This window comes from Anas platyrhynchos, chromosome 2 (genome assembly GCF_047663525.1).
Source record: "Anas platyrhynchos isolate ZD024472 breed Pekin duck chromosome 2, IASCAAS_PekinDuck_T2T, whole genome shotgun sequence".
NCBI lineage: Eukaryota > Metazoa > Chordata > Aves > Anseriformes > Anatidae > Anas > Anas platyrhynchos.
The window spans coordinates 96,463,132-96,487,077 of NC_092588.1; the positions used below are offsets into that span (position 1 = coordinate 96,463,132).

At 41.1% G+C, this 23,946-nt stretch overlaps 1 protein-coding gene across 1 annotated transcript; it reads left to right on the forward strand.

The window, feature by feature from the left end:
- Nucleotides 1-4,468: 4,468 nt before the first annotated feature.
- Nucleotides 4,469-17,410, forward strand: LOC106018394 (uncharacterized). Its single transcript, XM_038175175.2, has 11 exons — nucleotides 4,469-4,623; nucleotides 8,319-8,450; nucleotides 8,947-9,052; nucleotides 9,812-9,886; nucleotides 10,633-10,689; nucleotides 12,464-12,523; nucleotides 13,021-13,082; nucleotides 14,521-14,574; nucleotides 15,280-15,346; nucleotides 15,624-15,673; nucleotides 17,147-17,410. The coding sequence occupies exons 2-11, from the start codon at nucleotides 8,389-8,391 to the stop codon at nucleotides 17,304-17,306; spliced, it is 753 nt and encodes a 250-aa protein (XP_038031103.1). The 5' UTR covers nucleotides 4,469-4,623; nucleotides 8,319-8,388; the 3' UTR covers nucleotides 17,307-17,410.
- The last annotated feature ends 6,536 nt before the right edge of the window (nucleotides 17,411-23,946 follow it).

The following is a 23,946-nucleotide window of genomic DNA, read 5'->3' on the forward strand; positions in this document are numbered from 1 at the left end:
CATTTGACTTCGCCGTCCCTCATAAGGTTCCTGTCAGCCTATTTTTCCAGCCTGTCCAAGTCCCCTTTAATGCCTTTGAGCCTTGCCCTTGAGTGTACTAGGCACCCATCTTAATTTGGCATCCCTCCAGCTGTGTCATTAATGCAGATGTTAGATAGTGTTGACCTCAATATGATCTGAGAAGTGCTGCTAGTTGTTCATTGTCCTCAGTCAGTCTTTCCTGACTGTTCTCAGTCCCCTCATCTATTTCTGAACAGATTTGCTCCATAAGCAATTGCCACAGTCTTCAAAAGATGATTGAGGTCATCCTTGTAGGAACACCTGGCAACCTTAGATGAACATCACATCCCATGGATTGGACCCTGTGGGACATATAATGTGAGCAGTCAATGGTGTCAGTGATCTTTGATGAATGTGTAGACAAAGTGGGTGTCAAGCATGGAACCTCACTGCCCTGCCCACTGTTTGCATCACAAGGGCTGGAAACCCTGCTGTGGCATCTCCTGGAGGCCACAGGCACAGATATGTCCATGCTTCTGCCATCGTAAAACATCACTCAGGTAGGCACTGAAAAATACAGCATTAAGCGAACAGCTGCTGCTTGTCTGCTTTATTGTGGAAGTAATTTGTCCTAGGGGCTTGACCATGTCCATCAATAAATCACACCAGAAAGCTGAAAGACTTCAACTACATCCTTAATCTTTGTAAGGGAAAACTGCCTGATTCATACTACTATTTCCAGAGAAAAACAATGGGACCATTTCTTACTAACTACAGAATCATAAAGAGAGAGAAAAAAGTTGAAGAAAATATGTAACTAATACAGCACTTAACTTTCATGGCTTTTCTATTATCTTTATTTGCTGTCCAGTGCTTTTCCCCTGTGTGCAAATGGAGTATTATAACATAGCAGGGTGGAGGAGTAAGGATGGATTAAAGCATAAGTTTGGAGCAAAATGGAACAGGAAAAGTCTAATGTATTGTGAGGAAATGTTTGATGTATTGTAAAGGGGAAAATACTACCAACGGTGAAGTGCTCCTTTGTTGAAGCACAGCAAAGGCTTGAGCCAGCTAGTTTTCATCCAAGTGGTGTTCCTACTCTGAGTGGTACAACATCTGTATGAGTACTACAGTTGCATCTAATGAAAATAGGTGTTGCAAACATATATCCTGCATGTGTTGCTGAGAGCAGATCACTGGGCATCTCCTCATTGCCTCTGAGTGCCATCGTAAGCAGTGAAGAGCCTTTGAGAGGCTCAGCTGATAAACAGAAATTGCCCATTGTGACTTCTTGATTGCAAGTGAGTAAGCAACCCAGTTTGGTCTAGACTGGGGAAGGCTGCAAGGAGACTGAAGAGTTTTAATAATAAATATCAAGGTGTGGCCCCAACTTTCAAGGAGATGTCCTCAGTAGCAAGACTTCTCTGCATGTTCATAGGCCTCACCACAAGTTTACTGAATGTAAATATGGCAGATGCTTGTTGTTTGCAATAAGCTTTTACTACTGTCTCAATTTTTTTCCCTGCAAATCAGAGGTTATAGATACAATGATAACTATTAAAGTCTCTGGCTCATGTACAAACTCTTTGAACACTGAACAGATTACTGTACTTCTTCAGAAAAGCCAAAGAATTGCCTTCTTAGAGGAAAATGTGAATAATATCTGCTACAATAGTGCACAGTTGATTGTAGATGACCTTTAACAGCTAGAAGAGGCATGGATCTGTTTTACCAATATTTCTTGTATCTTCCATCTTAACAACAACACAGAAGAGCAGAAGAGGCAGTGGACAAGAGCTGCTGCTGAAGCCTTGAGTTATCCTCCTTGATGAATCCTCTGGAGATTATTTTTCCTATGGTGAGGGATGACATGCTTTTTGCTGCAATGTCTGAAGAACAATGTTAGTTCCTTTTGCTGTGCACTATTGTGCAGAGAATAAAATAGAAAGCTTTGGTTCTGCTATTGTGGTGGCTGTGTTTGGGAATAGATTTGCCTATGAGCAGATAGAACCAGTTCTGAGGCAACAACAAACTATCTTCTGATGCTTGGGCTCTCCAGTGCAGCTTATCAGTGAAACGTAGTCATGTTCTTTGGTCAGTGAGGAGAAGGAAGCAACTTAAACACGCAAAAGAAAGATTAGATAGTAGAACCACTGAAAACACTCAGAGCAAAAGATATGTCATGAAATTTTGCATGTCAGCTGGTTGGCTGTGAAAGTGAGTGACTTGCTTTTCTAAATCAAACTGGAAATGCCAGGAACTGAAAAGCTTTCTGTGGTGGAGTTAACTTTTTCTAGTATCCTCTCCTGGAACAAGCACGGAAGTCTTTGGCTGCTGGGAGGGTGGATCACTCTCAGGATCAAATCTCAAGCAATAGGCCATGCCTCTGTGAACTGTCTGAGGTGAAGAGCTAATCTGAAGAACACATAAAAATATCCTTATTTTTTTCTCAGCTCAGTTTCTGGCATGTAGTTGTCATGGTTTCCAAATCTAGCTTAAGAAAAAAAATACTATAGGAAAATCAAGTTTCTCCAACCACATGGAAGGGAAAACAAGGTACTTTAAGCACTGTGTGTACTAGAAACAGCATGCAGCCATCCAGTATCTAAGCATTTCTGGCAGACTTGGGAATAACAGAGGATTTATTTATTTTTTTAATTACCATTGAATAAACAAGGAAATTGTATTTTGAAAACTCATGAGGGATGCAGAGCAGTGATGAAGTCAGATTTAGGGTTTCTTACCCATACACAAGCAAAAAATCTCTGGATAAACAAGATGTAAATGACCATTCAGCTGCTGTAATAGGACAGACATCTGTGCCACAAAACAGTCAAAAATCTTGCCTTCCTAAATGAGGGTTTTGCATCTGGAGGCCGCAAGATTTACCTTCACCCAAGGAAGGGACAACTGTTTTGTACACTATTGCGAGCAGTAGCCCAGTACTGTCACAAGGTGAAGTACATTGTCTGTACAGAGACAGTGATGTCCCAAAGAAAGGCAGCAGCCATAGCATATAAGGGAGAACAAAGCAGAAAAGCAGAAATTAGAAGTAAAGAAATTAATTTGGAGACATGACACCACTGAGTCAGTGTGTCACCACTGAGTTAGTTTTGCACCGAGTACAAAATCAGGCACTCAGAAGTCAGGAAAGAGAGAAAACTGAGCAGAACAAAGCTCACTTTCTTTTTCTAGGTTGTTCACAGCTGCACTCCTCCACTTGAGAGACAGTGCTTTTAATTGGCTAGGTGGGTGGAGAAGTGGGGAGGGCTGACAACTCCACAAGCTGCTGGAGTCAACCAGATCCGTATGGGATGCACGGCCTAAAGACCATGTCTCCCTTAGTTGCCTCTGTCACATTGGTTTGGTGACATTTCTTTTAGATCTGATGAATGGAAAGTTCAGGCTGACACTTTTTATTGAGCCACTTTAAGTCAACCTGAACATGCTTTGCTTTAGCTATAGTAGCTAAAATCCTTACAGACATTGATCAGGGACTGGCCTTTGGTGTGAGAGCCCCATAAAACTGCCTGAACTTTGCACATTGCTGAGAGACAATTGCTGCCTGTCAGACCTCACAGACTGATCTGGTAATTACCTAGGGCCCTTGTCTCACCTTCTGCACCATTATTGCTTTGGTCAGTGACCCCTTCTACTACCCTGCCTATGGGGAAAGAGGCTTAAGGCTTCACTTACACTGCCTCTGTAAATACACGGCTTCTTCCAGGAAGGCTGAAGCAGTTCCTATCTTTAGGTCTTCTCAGATCTGGAAGCAAAGCTGAAAGTATTTAATCTTACACAGCAATAATTTTTCTCTCCCTGTCCTTTTACATGCATGTATTCTTGCACACATGCATGTGCATATGTGCACACACAAACACACAGATGTCTTGTTTTAGACAGACTTGCTTCATAATCCATAGCTTAACATGGTTGAATACAGAATTTATATATCTGAACTAAAAATAAAGAGAGAGAAAACTTAATGCAGTGTTGATTATCATAACAGCCAGCTTTCTAGTTCCCATTTTGCAGTCATGGCGGTGGACTTCCAGAGAAGACTTAATGCAGTGCACCGTCCTGTCCCTAGAGGCTGACAGGGAGAACATCTCTAAAATGGAAACAGGCACAAAAGCAGACTATGTGCTAGGTCTAAAATAACAACAGCAATAATAGCAAAATCATTCTTCTGGTTAAAATGAAACCAAGGAATTCACCTGGGGACTAGTGGAAATGATGCCAGCTCCAGCTAGTCAGGCATGGACTGCAGAAATAATTCTGTTCAGGTTATTGAATCCCAAACATTAGCATGTAGCTCTGCATCTTACTTGAGCATCTGTAGTTCCTCAGAGACTCTGAAAAATGACAGCCTAGCTGGGCTACTCACAACACACCTCTGCAATAGCAGGAAGATTTGAGCCAGTACCTAGTCATGTGAATCACTCCAACCACAGGTGCATCACAGCTTTTGTCTATCACATGGCTTTTGTTGAAAGAGCTGAAAGTTTTGACTTTGCAGCCTTCTATTATAGAAGCATGTGGGTTATCTATAAACTCACTGAGGAGCCTGTTTACTTTGGTTAGAGTGTATGTGGTTAAAAGTTGTAAAAATCTCATTTGCAGGTAAGCAAGAATGCTGCGGACTTTTTTTTTTTTTTTTTTTTCTACCGGGAGTCTGCTTGTAACCTATAACTGTATTAGAATAGCTTCAGCTTCATGACTGTGTCACTTCTAATCATTATCTTAATCTGTATCTGCATAACCTTGAAGACAACATCCTAGCTTTCTTGCTGTTCCCTGCCTGCTCAGTTAATCCTTCTAAGCTTCTGTCACTCAGATTTACTTTTTGTACATTTTTCTTCTTTCTTTCTTTCTTTCTTTCTTTCTTTCTTTCTTTCTTTCTTTCTTTCTTTCTTTCTTTCTTTCTTTCTTTCTTTCTTTCTTTCTTTCTTTCTTTCTTTCTTTCTTTCTTTCTTTCTTTCTTTCTTTCTTTCTTTCTTTCTTTCTTTCTTTCTTTCTTTCTTTCTTTCTTTCTTTCTTTCTTTCTTTCTTTTTCTTTCTTTCTTTCTCTTCCTTGTTTCCTTGTTTGTTTCCTTCCTCATTTCCTTGTTTGTTTCCTTGTTTGTTTCCTTCCTCGTTTCTTTCTTTTCTTTTAACATATAGTCCATTTGTTCATCAAAGCATTTGACTGGTTATCACTGAAGTTTTGGCACACTGCATATGCTGGTTAATAAGAAATAGCCAAGAGGCAAAACAACACAGTTTTGGTCTTTGCTACATTACCACTGAACACAGATAGATTTTTCACTATCTGCCTCTATTTCCCCTTTTGAGGTAAGAAAGTCCAGAGAACATATTTGTTAACTGGAGCTTGTAACAGAGTAGATTAATGATTTGATTGTCATAATATAAGGCCCAATTTTAAAAGCACATGATTAACTTTAAGCACTCATATTCCCATTCAAGTCTGTCATTATTCCTTTGCTTAAGTGCTTTGTTGAAGTGGGTCCTGAATACGAAGCAGCCCTGTGCTATAAAATTAATTTCCTGAATGCCTCTCTGCCCCAGGAGTTTAGCTGCTTTGCTAGCAGAACCAGCACAGGGAAATTATATACACCATGCACGAGAACTAATAGTGCTGTGGATATGACTGGTACTTGAGAGAATGACTATCAGGAGAAAGAGGTTTCAAAGCGAAACTGAAAAATAACAAGCCAAAACCAATGAGCTCTACATCTTGTTGGGATCGTGTTGGGGGTCAGGGTTGGGTTGAGGAGACCTGCAATATCTGAGACCTTGCAACTCTGAGAGCAATATCCTGCATCATGGAGGCTGGGGACCAGGAGCTGCCAGATGTGTTTTGACGGTGGGGCTGAGGGGGCCATGCGAGGAACAGCGGCCCCAGATCCCTCATAACTGGCCCCTCAGAGCTGTGCTCATGCAGCAGAAAGCCCACAGGAAGCCTGAACAGCCAGTGAGCATGCATGTGACTGCTGTAGGGGGAAATGCCTTCTGTTGAGGACATCATGGAAATCAACCTACCTGCACCAGATCTATAGCTGCAAAAGCCAAAGCAGGGACCAGAAATGTCCTCTCAGCTGTGGACCTCTGGGCCTTTAGTGCCATCAGGGCACGGATGGGCCACTCTGAATCCCACTGCGTAGCACTGACCTCATGGGAGGGAGCTCAGGCACCACTGAGCAAGGTCCCTCTAGTCACTGCAGGAAGCCTGAGGGGCCAGTGGCAGGCAGAGCCAGGGAAAGCCACAGAGCTAAAGTTCATCTTCACTCTTCTCTTGCCATGGTGGTTAAGCAAGATGTCCCCTCTCAGCTGGGAGCAAAATTGAGCCTGGAGAAATACTAAGGCAAGATACCGAGTAGTGTCTGTTAACTAAGAAATTATCATTTTATGCTAGATCAGTACCTGATGGCCGTAGGAAGTTTGATGGTGTAGATATAACTATAACCATGTGCTTTTAGAATTGGGCCTCGTATCATGAGAAAAGAAGATGAAAGAAGAAAGGAAAGGAGGGGAAGAGAGGGGAAGGCAGGGCATGGCAGGGCAGGACAGGGTTCTTCATCTTTTACCTTCTGAAGGCTGAGAGTGCAGCCCTCTGACCCTAGCTTTTACTTCCGATGTCAGGTGTTTCATCTTCTCCTTATTTTGCTGCATTCTGTTTCTGGCTTGAGTGTAGCATCCACCTTTTGGGGGGATGTGTAAGTAAGACTTGATGACAGGATGGTGTGCAGGTGTACAAGAGACCTTTAGTTGTTTTTTGTGTGTTTGTTTGTTTTTTGGTAAGCTCTTACCTGGTTTGTCTCTCCGCTTTCTTGGTCCATGGTGAATTTTGGTGAATTTTTGTCCAGGGACAATGCAAACATCTCTCAGGGCCCCTTGTCCCTCCACTCCTTCCCCTCTATTCCACAGTGCACTTACAAGGGAATACGAAGAACAAAATTCTAGAAAAATCTAAGGTTGTCTCTCTGTCTCAATGGCCAAATTGAAGAAAAGGAAGGCACAGAAAGCAGTACAGATAGTGTTGTGTTTAGAGAGAGGATTTCATGGGGGATTTTGTCCTCCCTAGGAACAAAGTCGGAGTATCTGAATTAGTTGAGATTATCCTGCATTTTAGACATGGTATCTAAGTACCCGGTATCTTTTTTTTTTTTTAATTTTCATTTATCTTTGTTCTCACATGTTCTAGGAAGTCAAAAAAAAAAAAAAAAGGTGTATGCGAGTTTTCACACTAGTCATCTAGAGAACAGACTCACAGTGCCCAAGTACTTTTGCATTTCCTCTGGCAACCCCACTTGCATCCTCGCCTTTTGCATCTCACCCCATAGGCAGCGAGCAAGCCGAGGGATTTTGGTGCTGCACCCCATAGGTTGTGTGGGCACATCACTGGGGCCATGCAGTCACCAATCCTGCCCATAGACCCTCACATGTGGTCACAGCATTCAGATGGGCAGCTGTCCTAGGTCTGTCCCTCAGTTGGTACCTGACATCTTTGCTGCTTTGCAGAGGAAGAGCTCGATGCCTTTGCTGTATAAACAGACTGACAGAGTTATGACTGCAAAACACCTGCAAAAGTGTTTTGCAGGCATAACTGCAAAATGCAGTTTGTATAGTGTGCCTATGTGTGGACTATTTTGTCCTTTAAAGACTGTGCAGAATTTCAGCAAAGTTATTTTGCAGTTTTGAAGAAAAACACCAAAAACCATACCATGGCCTTACCCAATACTTTCGACCACTGAGCGGGAGCTCATCGTGCTTGTAGCGTCCCTCCAGGCACAGGCACACAGCCCTGTACCTGTGGGATCCTGTCTGCCAAAGCCCTGGATGGGAACTTCTCTTTCTGGCCAAGTCCCTCATATCCTATATGACGGCCTCGAGCCTATTTGTGCCCAAACACCCTGTCTAGAAAGGGAAAATGGTATAAATTCAGCAGTTACAGAGCTAAAATTAAAATTATCCTTAACTATCCTTATTATGGCTTAAATAAAAAAAGACAAAACAGGTTTTGTATTTGCCTTTTGCAGTTTCATAGCAGGCATTGCTATAAAATATATTTTATTGCTTTGTTAGAGGAGCTTGGTATGAGGACTGTTTTTCTACAAGCTTGTTTCAAAATTTGAAAACAACAACAACAAAAGGTATTAAATATATGAGACCACTGTGAGGTCTGTCAGACATGAAAAATTTGGAAGAGGAAATTATATGGTCCACCTGAGTATCTCATTCCAGCTCTGTAGGAGATGGGACATGACACAGTGTTTAGTGTGAAACAACAGATTTTTCTGTGCAAATGTTTTTTGTAGGAGCATACTGTTTTCAGATGTGACCTTATCTACAGAGAGACTAAAAAGTGTGAAGACAGATCTCGGCAAGATGGTTTCTCAATTTCATGTGGAAAACAAACAGCCCCTCAGTGAAAACAGACGTTTCAAGAGGTAAATGCTGTTTGAACAGATGTGCTCATTATTGTGTCTTCTAGAATAAGCGGAAAGCAAACAACTTTTAGAGTATTTAGCATAAGAAGATTACGAGGTGGACATTGTCTGGCATTATGTAGGCCTGAGCAGAAAGACATGTACTTCCCATTCCACTAAATCAGGAAATTTAGTATTTTGATGCACCTACTAACTGGTGAAGTCAGGCAATTGAAAAGTGCTGAAAAAGATGAATGTGAAAAACTATTTGGGGGAGTTCATCAAAACCTTCCATTAGTCAAAAATGGGATTAAATTGGTGTTACATAAAAAAGTTTGAATTTGTTACATAACAACAACAGCAAAACCCTCAGATAAGGGGAGAAAAGACAGCAAAAGTAGAAGAACATGAAGTTTGAATTTAGGTCTTAATGTTCTCACTCCTGCCTTGTGCATTTGTATGTAACCAGAATGGTCACCCAAGCCATGATCTTTCATCTGACACTGTAATTTTTTAGTTTTCAGACATCACCTGTGCCTCCAGGGACTGAGATGGGACAGAAGGATCTTGTGGGCTCTACTTCTGCAAAGCTCAGGAAAGAACTGGAGTGGCAGGTGGAGGAGGTAGGGCACTACAGTTTGGAGGGGGCTCCTATGTGTCTGTGGTCAAGGAGATGCACAGTGTTATAGATCCTGCAGCTGATTCATGGTGAACCTGTGTGCAAGTCATTTGTACTCCCGTGGTCTCACTGCAATTGGCAGAACTTTTAAAGCTGCTTAAAAATGGATTTCACCCTCTGCTTCCTGTGCTTCTGGGCAGAGAGGGAATATGAACACAATCACACATCAAAATGCTTACCAACAACATCACAATAAAGGATATCTCGTAAGGTCAGGGCATGTTTACCTCAGCCCTCAGCTAATTGCAAAGAAGCAAGCACTCTGAAAAAAAAAAAAAGTTTTATTTATGTGCTTTCCAAATGCTGTCAACTTCCTGACAACTAAAGGCAACCGAAAAATATGACCAAAATATATTTTAAGGTACTTGAAGACTTACTTGGAAAGCAGCCTTCATCTTTCCAGTGTCATTAAACGAAACTTATTGCTATCTTAATATTTCAGGCATCTTTCGAAAATTAAGTTATGTCCTTGATCGAAAGCATTACTAAAATGGCAGTTCTTGCAAAGACACGCCTTCAGACATTTTTTACATTTTTTTCTATTTTATTTCGTAACTAGGCCTCACAGGGAAACTTTCTGTCAACTTGAACAGATATTTGTAAGTCTGAAGAATCAAGAATGCTTGTATGAAGAAAATGGAGGGGAAAAACTACTTCCCACTGCATTGTTTCTCTTTCAAGCATGTTTTATTTTAATTTTCAGATTTCTGAATTCTATGAATATAAACTTCATAGGCATCAGCAGGTTCCTTGTTTGGAGGACATAAGACATTTGAAGGTAACTGGTTTAATAACAACATATCCTGCTATGCTATTAAAGCTTTGAGAAAATCTGTAATATGCAGACTTTACATTTTTACAGGATGCACAGAAATGTTCAAACCAAGACATCCTTATTTCCCAAGGGCTAGTTAACTTACATGAGAGCATCTGTTCTGCAGAAGAAAGCAAGTGAAAGATACCCTGGTTAGTGATTAAGCCAGAAGTAACCTGTGGAATGCAGGACTCTTAACCAGGGATGGTGTTTGGAACATAAGATATTTTATCCATGGAAGGAAAAATCCAGTTCCTCTTCTAAAGTCTCTGCAGTTTAGACAGATGCAGAAGAATACTTGAGACCAGAGTTGCTGATATTGGTAAAAACTATCAAGAGGACTCTTTTTTTTTTTTTTTTTTTTTTTTTTCCATTTGGCTGGCTATTCCATTAGTTTCTACATATATCTGCTGTAAGGAATCAGTTGTTGGCTGAATGCATGAATGCACACACGTGCATACTTCCTCTATCTTCCTTTGACTGTAAACCATCCACAAATAACTGGCACAGGTACAATTTGATTCATCATTTTCCAAGAGGAATAAAACCAAATGTCATAGTTAACATTTAGAATGCGTGCGGACAGTTACTGAGACATGCAAATCTTACAGCATAGCTCATGTTTTTTTTCCCGTCTTGTCAAACCTTTGACTTCTTCCTCCACCTCACCCTGCCCAACCTCACCCCCTCCCAACATTTTCTTGTGACAGGTATGTTTGCAGAAGCTGATGAAAAGGATAGAAGAAAAGGAAAGGGACATTATAAAGGTATTAAAATGTCCGTATATAGAAAGAAATATTCATGAAATATGAAGAAAGAGTGTGAGAGTCTACGTTAAGATTACTAACAGTTTGTTACAAGCTTAGACTCAGAGCAGTAAAGGTTGTGTTGCCATAGGTCTGTGAGGCTTAACTTTGCCCAGACAGGCCCACCAAAGATTTTGTTGGCTGTCACTGGCATGGTAAAAATCCCCCATCATTGCTGTCACTGCTGGGATGGCATAAGACTTGGCTTTCAGATGAGTCAGAGTGACCTTGAGTTTGTGACTTACTCTTTGTGGTTGCTTCTGAAGCTGCCCAAAGTACATCATATATTATTTGCTCCTGTCGCGTGCTTTTATCCATGAAGGTATGGGCATGGGTATGGTGGTATGGGGTACACCTTTCTTTCACAAATACCAGTGTAGTTGACCATTTTTCACCTGTGCATTTTCCTAACCTCTTATTCTGTGGGCATAATAATGACCCTATGCCAACAGGCTTTCTTCTCCTGTTTTACCACAGGAGCATAAATTAACTCTTGGGTAGCTAATACTTTGGTTGGTCCTTCCAGTGGAAAGGGCTTCAGATTTCTGAACATGCTGCTGGGATTTGAATTAGCTTCTTGGAAACAAAATCCTCTATATTCCATCAATCATCATAAGACCTTGAAAAAGCACTATGGTAAACAACACAGACTGTTTTGACTTTCAGATTCCATTTCCTACCTCTCTGCTTTGACTGGTTGATACTTTCTTTTTGTTCAGTATGAATAAAGATTATTTTTTCCCAGCAAAACAATTAAGTGCAAGCACTTGTAATAACAAAGTCTCCAGCAAAGTTTTGAAATAGTGCATATAAACCAAGCTGATTTGGTTTATGAGTCAGCAGAGCCATGGGATCACAGCGTAATTCAGGTGGGAAGGGAACACAGGGAGGGTCTCTAGTCCAACCTCCTGCTCAAAGCTCAATCCAATGTGTTTAGGGCTGTATCCAGATGGGTCTGCAAAACCTCCAAGGACAGAGCCAGCACAACCTCCAAGGCACCTGGACAACCGCCTTGGAGGTTTCTCCTGAACTCACTCCAGTTCATTGGTATCCATCATGTATTGGGGGTAATGCAATACCTGCACATGGTCTAAAGAACGCTAAATAAGAGTGGATAATCCCTCTCTTCGACCTACAGGCTGTGCTCCCATCCATAGAGACCAGATGCTGCTGGCCTCTATTGCTGCCAGGGCACACTGGTAGCTCACACTCAGCTCCCTGCTGACCATCCTTAGTCTTTTCCTGCGCTGACCACCTCCTGAGGATGCTTTCATGCTCAGGACATTCTGCATCCCACCAGCTACTGAGCCCACCACCCATGTGTTAGCATTAGTTTCTACTGATATTGATTAAAAATCATCCCAGAGCTTGCTCCTGTGTAGACCCTCCGGGGCCTGCTAAAATAGTCATGATCCCCCAAAGTCCTTGTCCTAGCATGGACATCAGCTTCGGCTTCTGTCTTTCATCCCATTGCCTATTTTTACCAAAAATAATTTAATTCCTATGAGATTTCTCTTCATTACTGATATCAGCCATAACTTCTGAAGCTAGAAAGACTGTCAAACACACAGTGTGATCACATAATCCTCACTTCTGATAAATGTTTGATGGATAGAAAGTGCTTGTTTGTAGCTTTTTAATACAGTTTATTTACCTTAAAATTTTAACCAATGCTACTGTTTTAATATTAATGCTTTTCCCCTAACATGTTATATTTGATTTTGTTGATTATTAGGAAAAAAGGGAAATATTGGAAGAAAGAGAACTAGTCATACAACAGGACAACATCTTAAAGGTATGACATCCTATTACATGTCACAGTACATTTTCTTTCTTTGTTTAGACCAGTACCATTCAGTGCTAGCCTTTTGCAAATTTAATTACAAAGCTGTCAAACAACAAAGCAATAGAATGAAATACAGTGCAAGTAAGAATGCAAGGAGTTAGTCTCTTGTTAGTTTCAGGAACAACAAAAAATATTGCAACAATGAGAAATTTTAGTTTAGAAGTTTTGCAGACAGTAGCCAGCAAAACAGAAACTATGCATTTAAAATGATTAAGTTTGTATTGTAGAGAATTTAAGTCATCAAGAAAGTTACTGTAATCCAAACTAACTGGGAGGGCAGATTCCTGTAGATTTCTATCAGAGACAGTTTGGGAGAGGAGAATAAGGTATTTCCAAGGACAGCACAGATGCAGATCACATGCTAATAAGCTCTGACTTGACTTTTAATTCACACTAGACTGATGGACTAATATTTAGAATGTTTGCTTTTCTTTTGAACTTTTAAGGACATGAAGATAAAAATAAGCCACTTAGAAGAGCAGCTCAAGAACTCCGAACTAATTGGGTTGTAAGTATTAGCAATGCCTTCTATTTTACTTGATAGTATCCAGAATATTTCCACATCAGCCATACCTGAAACATATGTTATTGATTATAAGTTAATACAGTTTATGCAGTATCAAACAAGCTCCTCAAATTTATGTAGACTATCTTATTTTCTGTTACCTAATCATCGAACCACAAAAATGTGAATTAAATTTAGATGTGGAAAGCCTCATCACACTCTTAGCAGATTCCAGGAGCAGCTTATCTTTTCCTCAGAATAGACAAATTGCAGGGCATATCCTGGATATTTATTTAAATTCTCTTTCTATACCAGGTTCATATTATTACTTTGCAGAATAAAGAGCAAAAACAACAGCTTGAACAGCAGCAGTAAAGGCTGCAGCTACATAGTTATTTTCAGAGAGTTAGTTTCACAGCAACAGCTCTCTTTTCTTAGCCAGAGTTCAAGTGTCATTAAAATCATGTCCTGCCGTACTACTGGGCTGTAGTTGCCTGTATGTAGTGAGATATATAAAATCTCTGAATTTCAAAACACCACATCCTCACAGCATGATATAAATACAGAGACCAGCCCATGTGCGTTAAGCACTAGGTTTTTCACTCTCACTCTTCCCTTTCTCCACTGTTCTATGGTTCAGAAATCCTCTAAATTCAGTAAATGCGAAGGATTAAGTATTCCTCCTAGCAATCACTCCCTAATTACGCACAAAGTATGAAGTGCTGGCAGTAGGTATGAGCCATTTATAAACTCCTCTTTCAGTCATGTGAAGTGATTTGAGATTCAGCTTTGTTCTCTGTGTTCTGAAGAGTAATGGCATATGAACTGTAACTACAAAGGCTAAAAAATAACATAAGGTTTAAATTAACAATATTTTTTGAGGTAATTTTTCAGCTCCTCTGCTGTTTACACTGTTAGAGCTGTCCCACACCTCATGGGACGTTCAGATGCTGTAATTTTAATTGCTGTAGTGTCTCCATCAGACAAAGTTGGAGGACATCACAGAAGAAAATAACAGACCCTTCTTCCCACCTTGCTGCTATGGTAGTGTATGTTTGATGGGAAGATTCCGGAAATACTAATGCTGCTCTCCTACAATGCAATAATCTAAAAAGTGTTAGCTCAATACCAGTGTTATCCACTCTTACTACTGGGTGGGTTCTTTGAGACTGCAGAGTTTTGTTTGTTGTCCAAGACTGGATGAACCCACAAATTCAGTTTCCATAGAGTAATTCCTAAAAATTACTACAAAGTAAATGAGTTCCTAATCTAGAAGCTTATAAATACATGAGAAGGGACAATATCTCACCAAGAGAAGTTTGGGACTCTCTGTTAGTGACTGTATAAAATGCAGCAGAAGAATGTATAGCACAGCAGCCTTGAAATAATACTGAGAACAACTAAGCAGATGGTCACTACTTTATTTTTTTTCTGATTACAGAAAACTTTCAAAGCAATTGCAGAATCAAATAGAAGTCTTGGGAGCAGGAAGCAGGTAAAAGAGAAGGGATGAAAAAGAATACTCAAGATAAAAGCCATGTGGTTTGGTGGAGGGAGACATTTGAGCAATCTGGCAGTAAAAGCTGACAAGAAACAAAATCCTGATTTCAGCCTGTTAGCACAGTCAGCTGGTATCAACACTTGGCCTGGAAATTCAGCATGTGCCTCTCCTTGTCTGCTGTTGCTCCTGAAGGATGACTCCAGCCTGGAAATCCTTACTGCTTCCCCTTTGCCTACGGTGATGCTGGAGAGAAATGTTTTTTGGAATTTGACTGCCCTCAGACACCATGCTCTTGAGGTCTTTGCTTATGCCTAGACAAAGCAAAGTAGAGATGTCCAACATGAAGCATAGCAACACGTACTTCAAGAAAAGAAGGAACAAAACAAGACCAACCTAGAGACATGAGATTTAAGATGGGGAGAAATGGGAGGAAAGGAGAATAAAACATTTCTTATAAAGTTCTCAAAGGAAATTCTTGGTTGTGCCATCAGTCTAGTCTTTACCCTTTATTTGTTGCTCTGCAATATTATTTTTAAAGAAATCACCTTTGTAATAAAAATCTGTAAGAAAGTCCTCTCCACAATCCAATCATCTGTTAGGTTGCAGCTTCTACTCTTGCTGTAGTCTTCATTAATGAGCACGAATTTCACAGAGCTGTGTCAGGTGCAATTTCCATTGATGTTTCTTTTTGCTCTGCAGCCAACAAGAAGAGAAGGTGGACAACTGCACAAGCTCTCCCACTCAGAAGACATCCATGGTGAAAGAGGTTAGAGAAAAGAGCATTACACTCCTTACACCTGCTCTTGCAGGGCCTCCTCTATCTTTCTTTGTTCCAAGCTGGAAACCTTCTTGTTTCATAAGATGTGACTCATCTTTGAGGTTTTCGGCCCCAGTGGTTCCTCATGTCAGCCCCTCTGTCTTGGGCTCACTACTCCTCACTCAGTTTTGTTACTTTGTATCACACTGAGAATTCTTCAGTGTTTGTCCTAGAAATGAGAAAAATTCATTTAAAAGTGATTCATATTTCTTCTTTCCCTTTCTAGACCCAGAAATCAATGACTGGCTACCTAAAAAAAATATCTTCATGTCTTAGGTAGGTGAAATATTTTCATTGCTTGCACATTTGGTTAGTTACACCTACAGCACCAAGGTGTTGAGATTATTCTGATTAGTGCTGCAACATCATGGGAGAAATAGCACAAGCAGGGAAGAGAAATGTGCTGCAAGAGTAGTGCTGTTTATGTGTACAAGCTCAGTGGAACAACATTAAATACTGAAGTAACTGGAGTACAAACTCTGTTCTGGCACTTGGGTATGTTGAGCTATGAATCTGCTCACCTGCCAGCTCTGAAAATGCAGAACTTGCAGCTGGCAAACGTCTCCTTCCCTCAGCATGGGGAAAGGGAGGAAAGCCTAAAGTCTGGGCATGTGGTTCTCTCCTGGGTGCTCTGTTGTCAGCCCTCCATTAAACCACTTCTCTGCAGTACTTCCCCCATGAGATGGATCTTGAGAGCAGCTCCTCATGGGGGCTGTTCTCCTTTCACCTGCCTGGACTAAAGTAATGTGGACTACCTAAGCACCAGGGCAAGTGATGCCACCTCTCTATTTTCTTAGTCTTGGCAGAAGGTGGTTTGAAGAAAAGGAGATATTTATAGATAAAATCTTCAGTTAGTTATCTTGTTGTCACCACAGAACTACTGTTGAAGGTATTTATGTGTATTTCATTAAGGCCATTGGTGTTAGAGTCACCAAATATTGCTCATTTGCTTTGTCCCCTTACATCACTCCAGCACCCACAGGAGTATCTCCTGACATGCATTTGTCTCTCTGTGGTGGTTTTATAAAAGGAAAACAACCTTCAATTTTCCTCTCTGTGGTAGGAAGTTTTGGGTTTGATCTTGTAGGTAGTCATCCAGAAAATGGATTGACTGTTGTTTCCCCTCCTGAGGATGGAGAAGTATTTTTACTGCTGCATGACCAAACACAATTGGAAAGTGCTTATGGCTTGCTTTATCATTGAGGCTTCATTTCCATTTAAATATGTGCATTTTATTGTCAGGAAACTGTTAGTGCTAACACAGGGCATTCACCTGTGGAATTAATATTCCAAAAGGAACAGGTAGAAACACATAGGGTTTCTTTGAACAAAACAATGGAAAAGCTGTATTAACTGAGCATGGCTGGGCTCACAATGAATGATACACATTTCAAATATGACCTCAGGCAAATTTCTTCCTTCTAGGCTTCAGTTCCCCACCTGTAAAATGACAATAGTTTTATTTTTCTCCATTTTGTGTCCTCCTCATGTATTCACACCACAAAACCTTTGGTGGCAAGAGCTGTCTTACACAGTAAGTGTGTTACACTTACTGTAAAGTATTACATACTTCTTACTGATGGACTATGTGGTAATATTGCCAACAATATTACCACAAAGACTACTTTGATCAGGGCAAAGAAATACAAGATCAGATACTCCAATACTCCAATAGGCTTTAATTTTAATAGAGCTGTTTTGCAGTGTTTTGTTTTTTTTTCCTCTGTGCACTTGTCTTCCTTGTTACAGGAACAGTTTGTGGTGGATTGGCAGGCTCTTGCTACATTCTGGCTGCTCTTTTATAGTACTGCTTTTATTTTACAAATACTTATCTGATTTTACCTGGATATGTTGTCTACTGAAGAACATCTCCCAGCAGTACTTCAAAACTTGTGCATGGCCACATTAACCCTAGAAAATTTTAAGGACTCTGCACTGGGCTTTTGTATGGTTGCTGTGTTGCTTCTGCGAAGACCCCACTTTACAATAAAGCTGTCACTAATGCTGAAACCACATGGTGATGTCTGTCTTTCCTGTGTGAACTGCATCAGCCCCTTAGAGGAAGAAACTAAATACCGTGTACCTCAGTAAGAGGGTGTGTGCTCAAATACATTCTGTTGTTTGCTGCTGGAGGTGGGTCTGAGATGCAAAAATTGCTTCAACTTTCACATTCTGATCCACCCCACAAGTCCCCAAATGTCCTGCCCCTATTAGCACAAGCATGAGAGATAGAAATCTGTAATTAAATCTAAATAGGATCTTCTGTTGATGCAAATTAAAACGACCCCATTTTAAGCAGAGCAGTGATAACTGATAGGAGCTGAAAATCTGTTCTAAAAATGTCACTTGCAGACAATTGACCTCCTTGCTGCCTAAAAACAGAAGACCTGCAAATGGTCACACTTGTCCACACAGAGCAATACCACTGCACAACCACAGCAAGCTGCTTATGAAGGATGTTAGGTTGCCAACCTTGCTAACAGTGTAGGGACTATCTACAGCAAGCCGTGGTGTACTTTGGAAGTCTCTGTTCTGCACAGACCATGTGTGTGACAGGACTTCAGATTTCAAATGCCTTTCATGTTTTCTGTGTGCTTCACCGAGTGGTCAGGCCATCTCCATCTACCACAGCATGCAGAAGGCTTTGATCAAGCTCTCACTGGTCCCACAGGACAGTTCTTCGTGCATGCTTAAAGAAGACTTCCTTTTAGGCTTGGCTGCCTAAAGGCCTTCACATCCAGATTTTCTACTCTCCAGAAAGCTAACGTGCACCATCCATCTTTGAATCAGTAGACTCTCTTTAATCACTGTGGAAAACATACTACATGGCAATGTCGTATGGAAGCACTGTAGGGCATGCAGATTGTTTGTCCTCATTGCAAATTTTCTTGCCAAATATCTAAAAGGAGACCAGGATGGCTTTACATACAGAAGATGTTACTGCTTCTGGGTTTTAAAAGGCTGTCTGAGTACTCCAGCAAGTATCAACTGGTATCACTGTTTCCAGGTCTCTCTGATAATATTCTTCCCTGCATCTTCCTACTTCACCGCTCCTTGGCTGCATGAGAGCTGTGGGACAGTCCTGTCTAGCTGTGGTTACTGACTAAGTCATGCAACACTGAATTAGAGGTGTTGAAGATTAAAATATCTCAGAAAATGGTTTTAACTTCCTTCTTATGTTATCTCCTGGTTAGGAGGAACATGAAAATTCTTCCCTAGCAAGTCATTATCTTGCAGGGCTGTCTTGTCATATACCCAGTTGGTTTTCATGGGAAGTACCTGATGTGCAAAAGGAGCTGAAGCATGGGAAAAGCTGGGAAAGCAAATACACATGAATGTTTATGATGGAGAGAAAGTGTGCTGAAAGCAAACCACGACAGCAAAATCTCCTGTTTTTACGTAGAAAATGGGAGTTTTCAAGTTTGAAAAAGAAAATCCACTAAAGATCTAAAGAGGAAATAGGACTGTAGGAAGCTCATCTTAGGAGACAGGACATCTGTAGGAACTGGTGGAGAGCCTCAATGTATGACAAACATCTGTGAAAGTCTGAAAATATCATCTAACTGACACGAAATGTTGCATGCTATATTTTCTGCTGCTTTCTGCTTTCCTGCATGCAGCGCAGGGCATGCCTTTCACACAGGCACTCTGTGTCTGACTTGCCACACTGCACGGGGCTCTTGTAACCTGAGGGGAAATTTGGAAGTGTGCTCTGAGAGGAACATCTGTGCTTGTCTCCATTTAAAAAAAATGTCCTAAGTGTCCTAAGCTTACATTATTCCCTGTAATTGCCATAACCCATCAGTTGTGATCCTTGTGACAGAAGTCATTAATAGAAGAAAGTGCAGTGGGGAATAATTTTAGTACTGTTGTTCAGCCCTGTAAGTGTGAATCTTTGTGGCCAATTGACGACAGAGTTTAAAACACAAGATAAAGCAGCATGGCACTTGATGGTGACAGGAAAGAAAAGAAAAGACGTTAACAGCCCAGCTTGCAGCTGTGCCAGGTGGAGTGGGTGGAAGTTGCTGCAGGGGGGGGCATGTGTGGGCAATGGTAGAAGTACAGGAGAGATCAGTTCTCTCTTTGCTGCTAGAAGCCAAAATAATCTCCCTGTGTTGTCAACTGTCAGCTCGTCCTTCTCTGCTTGGGCAGGAGGAAAGGGACTTTCTGTGTCATCCCCACAATGCTGCACTGGATGGGACACATGGAAGTATCTCCAGGATCCACAGTGGAATTGGTAGTAAAGGTGCTGCTGGGAGCTTCCTTTTGAAGCCTGGTAAATGGCTACAAATTCATCTGCCTTGATTTACTGGATCTGCCAGCAGGTCTCAGTTGCCTGGACCAGGGAATAATACCATTGTTTGATATATTTTCACCATTATGCTGGTTGGGATGCTCAGGAGTGCCCCAGCCTGCTTCCCCTGATCAGCAGTGGCTTCACTTCATGTGGCCTGCACTATTGTCCTGTTGTCTACTGTGTCTTGATGGTTGGTGTCACTGATCTCTTCTATAAGATTTTGTCCTTTTGCCACTTTTTCCACTCTCAGGTGGAGAAAAGGTTGCTAAAACCAGGTGGGTGGGTGATGTGGTCATTTGGGTTCAGACTGAATTGCCCAAATATCTGTAACTGTTTCTCTCTGAACCAGGGAAATGTATTTAAGGGTTTTCTTTATAATTTAGAAACACCGTGTTAATGAATACTCACAGACCCTCCTCAAGGAGCCTGGAGGTATGGAAGGGCACAGATGAATAACCAGGCACAGCAGGGTCCGATTCCTGTGTGCAGGAGAGCCACCCAAACATTGACACTCTAGGGGTCCTAGACAGTTATAATTTCTCCCTTCTTTTACTGTTGTTGCCCTGGATGGGTTTAAAAAAAAAAAAAAAAAAAAAAAGCCAGTTCACTGAGGTTTGTTATGGCTGGCAAGTACCTGTGTGGTTATTATATTTGCATGACCCACTCCCCAGAACAACACTGCCCCTACCTTCAGCCCACAAACGACTGAGTGATGTGCATGCAAGAAGTTTAGATGGGTCCACATCTGAAAGCCTGAACAAGTATCTGGAAGAGCAGTTTCTTGAAGGTGACTAAATAGGAAACCACATCAAGCTCAGGAAATCCTGTGCGCTGAAAATAGCTGGAGGACAGCACTCAGGGGAAGTGCCATGTATCTTTGTCCTGTTCTTATTGTCTGTGGAGTCTGCTTATGGACATCGTTCTTATACATTCTGCATATTAGACACATTTATCGGTGCTATCAGTCCTAACAAAAATTAACACATTTTCCTCCACCCTCACAAAACTCAGGTCGTAAGGTAAAAATAATTCATGATTGGGTGGGGGCAGGAGGACACCTTGTGGGAGGGGGAAAAGGAGAGAAGTAAAGGCTCACTAGTCAAAAATGAAGTGGTTTGGGCCAGCCTAGCCCCACTGGTCACAGACGGGAGCAAAGGGCCTGACTATGGCTTTCTGTGAGGAGCACTGCCACCGGGGATGGGTTGCCCAACAGCAGTGCACAAAGCACCCCACATGCAGACCCTGTGGGCACTTTGGCCAGCCCTTTCCCTACCTCTGCGGGTGGTGGAGGCTCACTGCCCAGGATGGACACAGTGGTAGTCTTGTTATAGCCCCTTTGGCTAGATCTTGGAGCATTACTGCAGACAAACATATTAAGGTGGCCCTCAGGACTGCACTTTAGTCGGAAAATGAGCCTGCTGGCAGGTAACGCAGTGGTGATACAACATTTTCATTTATTCAGGTGCATCTTAGTAGATATGCTGACGGCTTCCATTTTAGATATTTGCATACACTGTGATGGTACCTGCAGGCCTGGAAGAATGAGCAACAGTGGTTTTCAGGTCTTGCACAAATGCAATCCTTGTGTTGGCAGGTGGAGATACTCAGATACTGCCAGAGAGAAGACACAAAGGATGAGTCTGAACAGGAATAGTCCAAAGAGGGACAGGAAGCATGTTCCTCTGTTATTACAGTAGGCTAGTGTCCAGGCATTTGCATACATTATCTGAACTACGGGGGAGAGGCTTAAGGCTACAGGAGTTAAAGCCAATGATTATCATATCAAAGGGCTTTTTGAATAAGTATCAGAACAGACATTTCCCTCTCTAAGTGTTATGTGTGCTTTTTGTTTTTTGCTTTCTTCCTGAGATCAGATGAAGTAACAGCTTAATCCTCTTAAAGAAGCCTTGATAATTTGTTAAGGAAAAATCTGGCTCTGGGATGAAGTTCATATTTTAAAGCCATAGGTGGCCAACCTTGAGCAAGCAAGAAATGTCTAGATTCGGAAAAAGGAGATGAAATAATTTCTGTCATTTTCAGGGGAAAAATGCCTAATATCTCCTAAAACATATCATAATTACAGAATGTATTAATGTAATTTCCAATAACTAAGAGAACTATATTTTAAAGTCTGAGCCACACCATCTGGTTCTGTCACTGCTCAGTGCCCAAAGCATATGGTCAGAGAGAACATATTTCTTTTCTCCTTCTCTTCTGTCTCCCTTTTTATTCTGCCTAGCCTCAGTATCTTAGTTTTCCTTACAATGAATTTATGCACATAAACTATTTATTTGCCTTCTCTCTTAATCTGTCTCTGTGATTGTGAGCATCACTTAAGCCGGACTGGCAACTCCACATTTCACCTTGTCATAAAAATTATTCGCCTTAGTGCATATTCAGTCTCCTAAATCATGATGTATAAAGAATTAAATGGTTCATAAAGATGTTCATTGTGTCATTTTGCTGCTTTTTTTCCCATCACCAAGAACCATTTTCATGTCAATTTACCATTCTGTTTCCAAAATCCCAGGTACAGGGAAAATGTGGTGATAAGGTACAGATGTTATCTACTGATTAAAATGGCTTTGAGCAGCCCTTGTGTGCAGTATGTTTTTTTGACTACATTGTGCTTCACCTGAGTGAAACTCTTTGAATACGACCTTTTCACGCTAAATAACTTGAAGAACACTCCGAAGAAAAATTTTTTGCTGAGATCTTTTAGCTGTGTTGATCTTCAGGTGTGGATCCCAGCACACATGCCCCTCTATCTTAAAATATATATTAACTTTAATGTGAAGAAGATGATATTGCTTCACTCATTCTTGCCTGTAGGCTGCCTGACTGAAGCACTGTTTTCTGACTGTGAAAAACTTTTGAGAGAAACAAAGGTTAATGGAGGTCCAGTTGCCTGATTCTCGTGGTGGTCATAGTGAAGATATTGCCAGTGCTGTGCAGTGTGTAATTCCATTAAACCTCCTTGTTACTTTCTGCAAAGACCTCCTCATTGCAGAGGATTTGGTTAATACTTCTCCCTCCCTTGTGCCATGTGCAACTTTCAAGTTTGTGTGCAAAGCGTAACGCATCATTACCATGAGATTATTTATCAAGTGCAGGTCTGCTGGACATTGCGCATAGCTGTTTATACAGAAACTGCAGAATTAGTGCCCACAGAGCCATATCAGAGGAGGGCTACTCACAGATTACTGTGTTTCTGTGGAAAGCAGTTCAGCTGCAAGGAGATGAATAGGTCCTGCACAACCATCTCTCCAGCAGAAACTGAATATCCTTAGTTCTCTTTCTGTTTATGATCCCTGACTAAGGAAAAGAGTTTCTGTAGCCCATTATAGTGTTTATTACAGTGATATGTCCAAAATGTGGAATGGAATTTGAATAATTGTTTTCGCTTCAAGCAAATTGCTGTGGTAGTATTTCAGTTTTACTGTTAATCAATACAGCCTAGCAAAATTCAACAGTGTGAGGAGAAGCAGATGTACTGATGTCCTTAACAGCAACCAGGACTGTCTTGATAAAGGGATGTTTAACCTGAATTGACTTTTCCAGATGCAGCAAGGTTCAACAAAATAACAAATGCATCAACATATGGTACAGACTTGACATTTTCATCTGACTTTCATTGGTGACCCAATCTTACAGTAAAGGTTTGGAAGAGAAATAAACTACCCCAGTTTGGAAAGAAAATATAGTATGACTGCTCAGTAGGAAAACTACAGAGACATACTTCTGTTTTTAGGGATGAGAACAATTTTTATGCCTTTCACCAGGAGCATAGGGAAAGCTGAATGACGCTGGGAAACCATTAGCATTACTGCCTGTTATCTGTGGAGTTGTTTGCACGCGGTAGGGAATAATACAACCAAAACTGATGTCCAACAGAACAGCCAGAAGTGTTTTATCTCTCCGGTATGTGAAACGCTGTGTTAAACATAACTAGTAACAAATGTTTATTTGAAGAAAAGATTGTCTTTAAGTTAAGACTTTGGCTTGACCCTTTGGATATGTCAAGTGTCTTTCCACTTCTGCCTGGTGCCATGGGTAAATTATTTAGTTCTGGTGAGCCTGAGTATCTTACCTACAAAATTCTGACCCTATTTAATTGTTCTGCTTTGTTTTTCAAAACTTTATAAGTCTAAAATACACAGTCAGCAGTGGATTTGTCAGACTGTGTGTTTGAGAAGTGTCAGATGCACCCCGACAGTGAGGTAGCTGTCCCTAGTGAAAGAAGGGGAGAAAA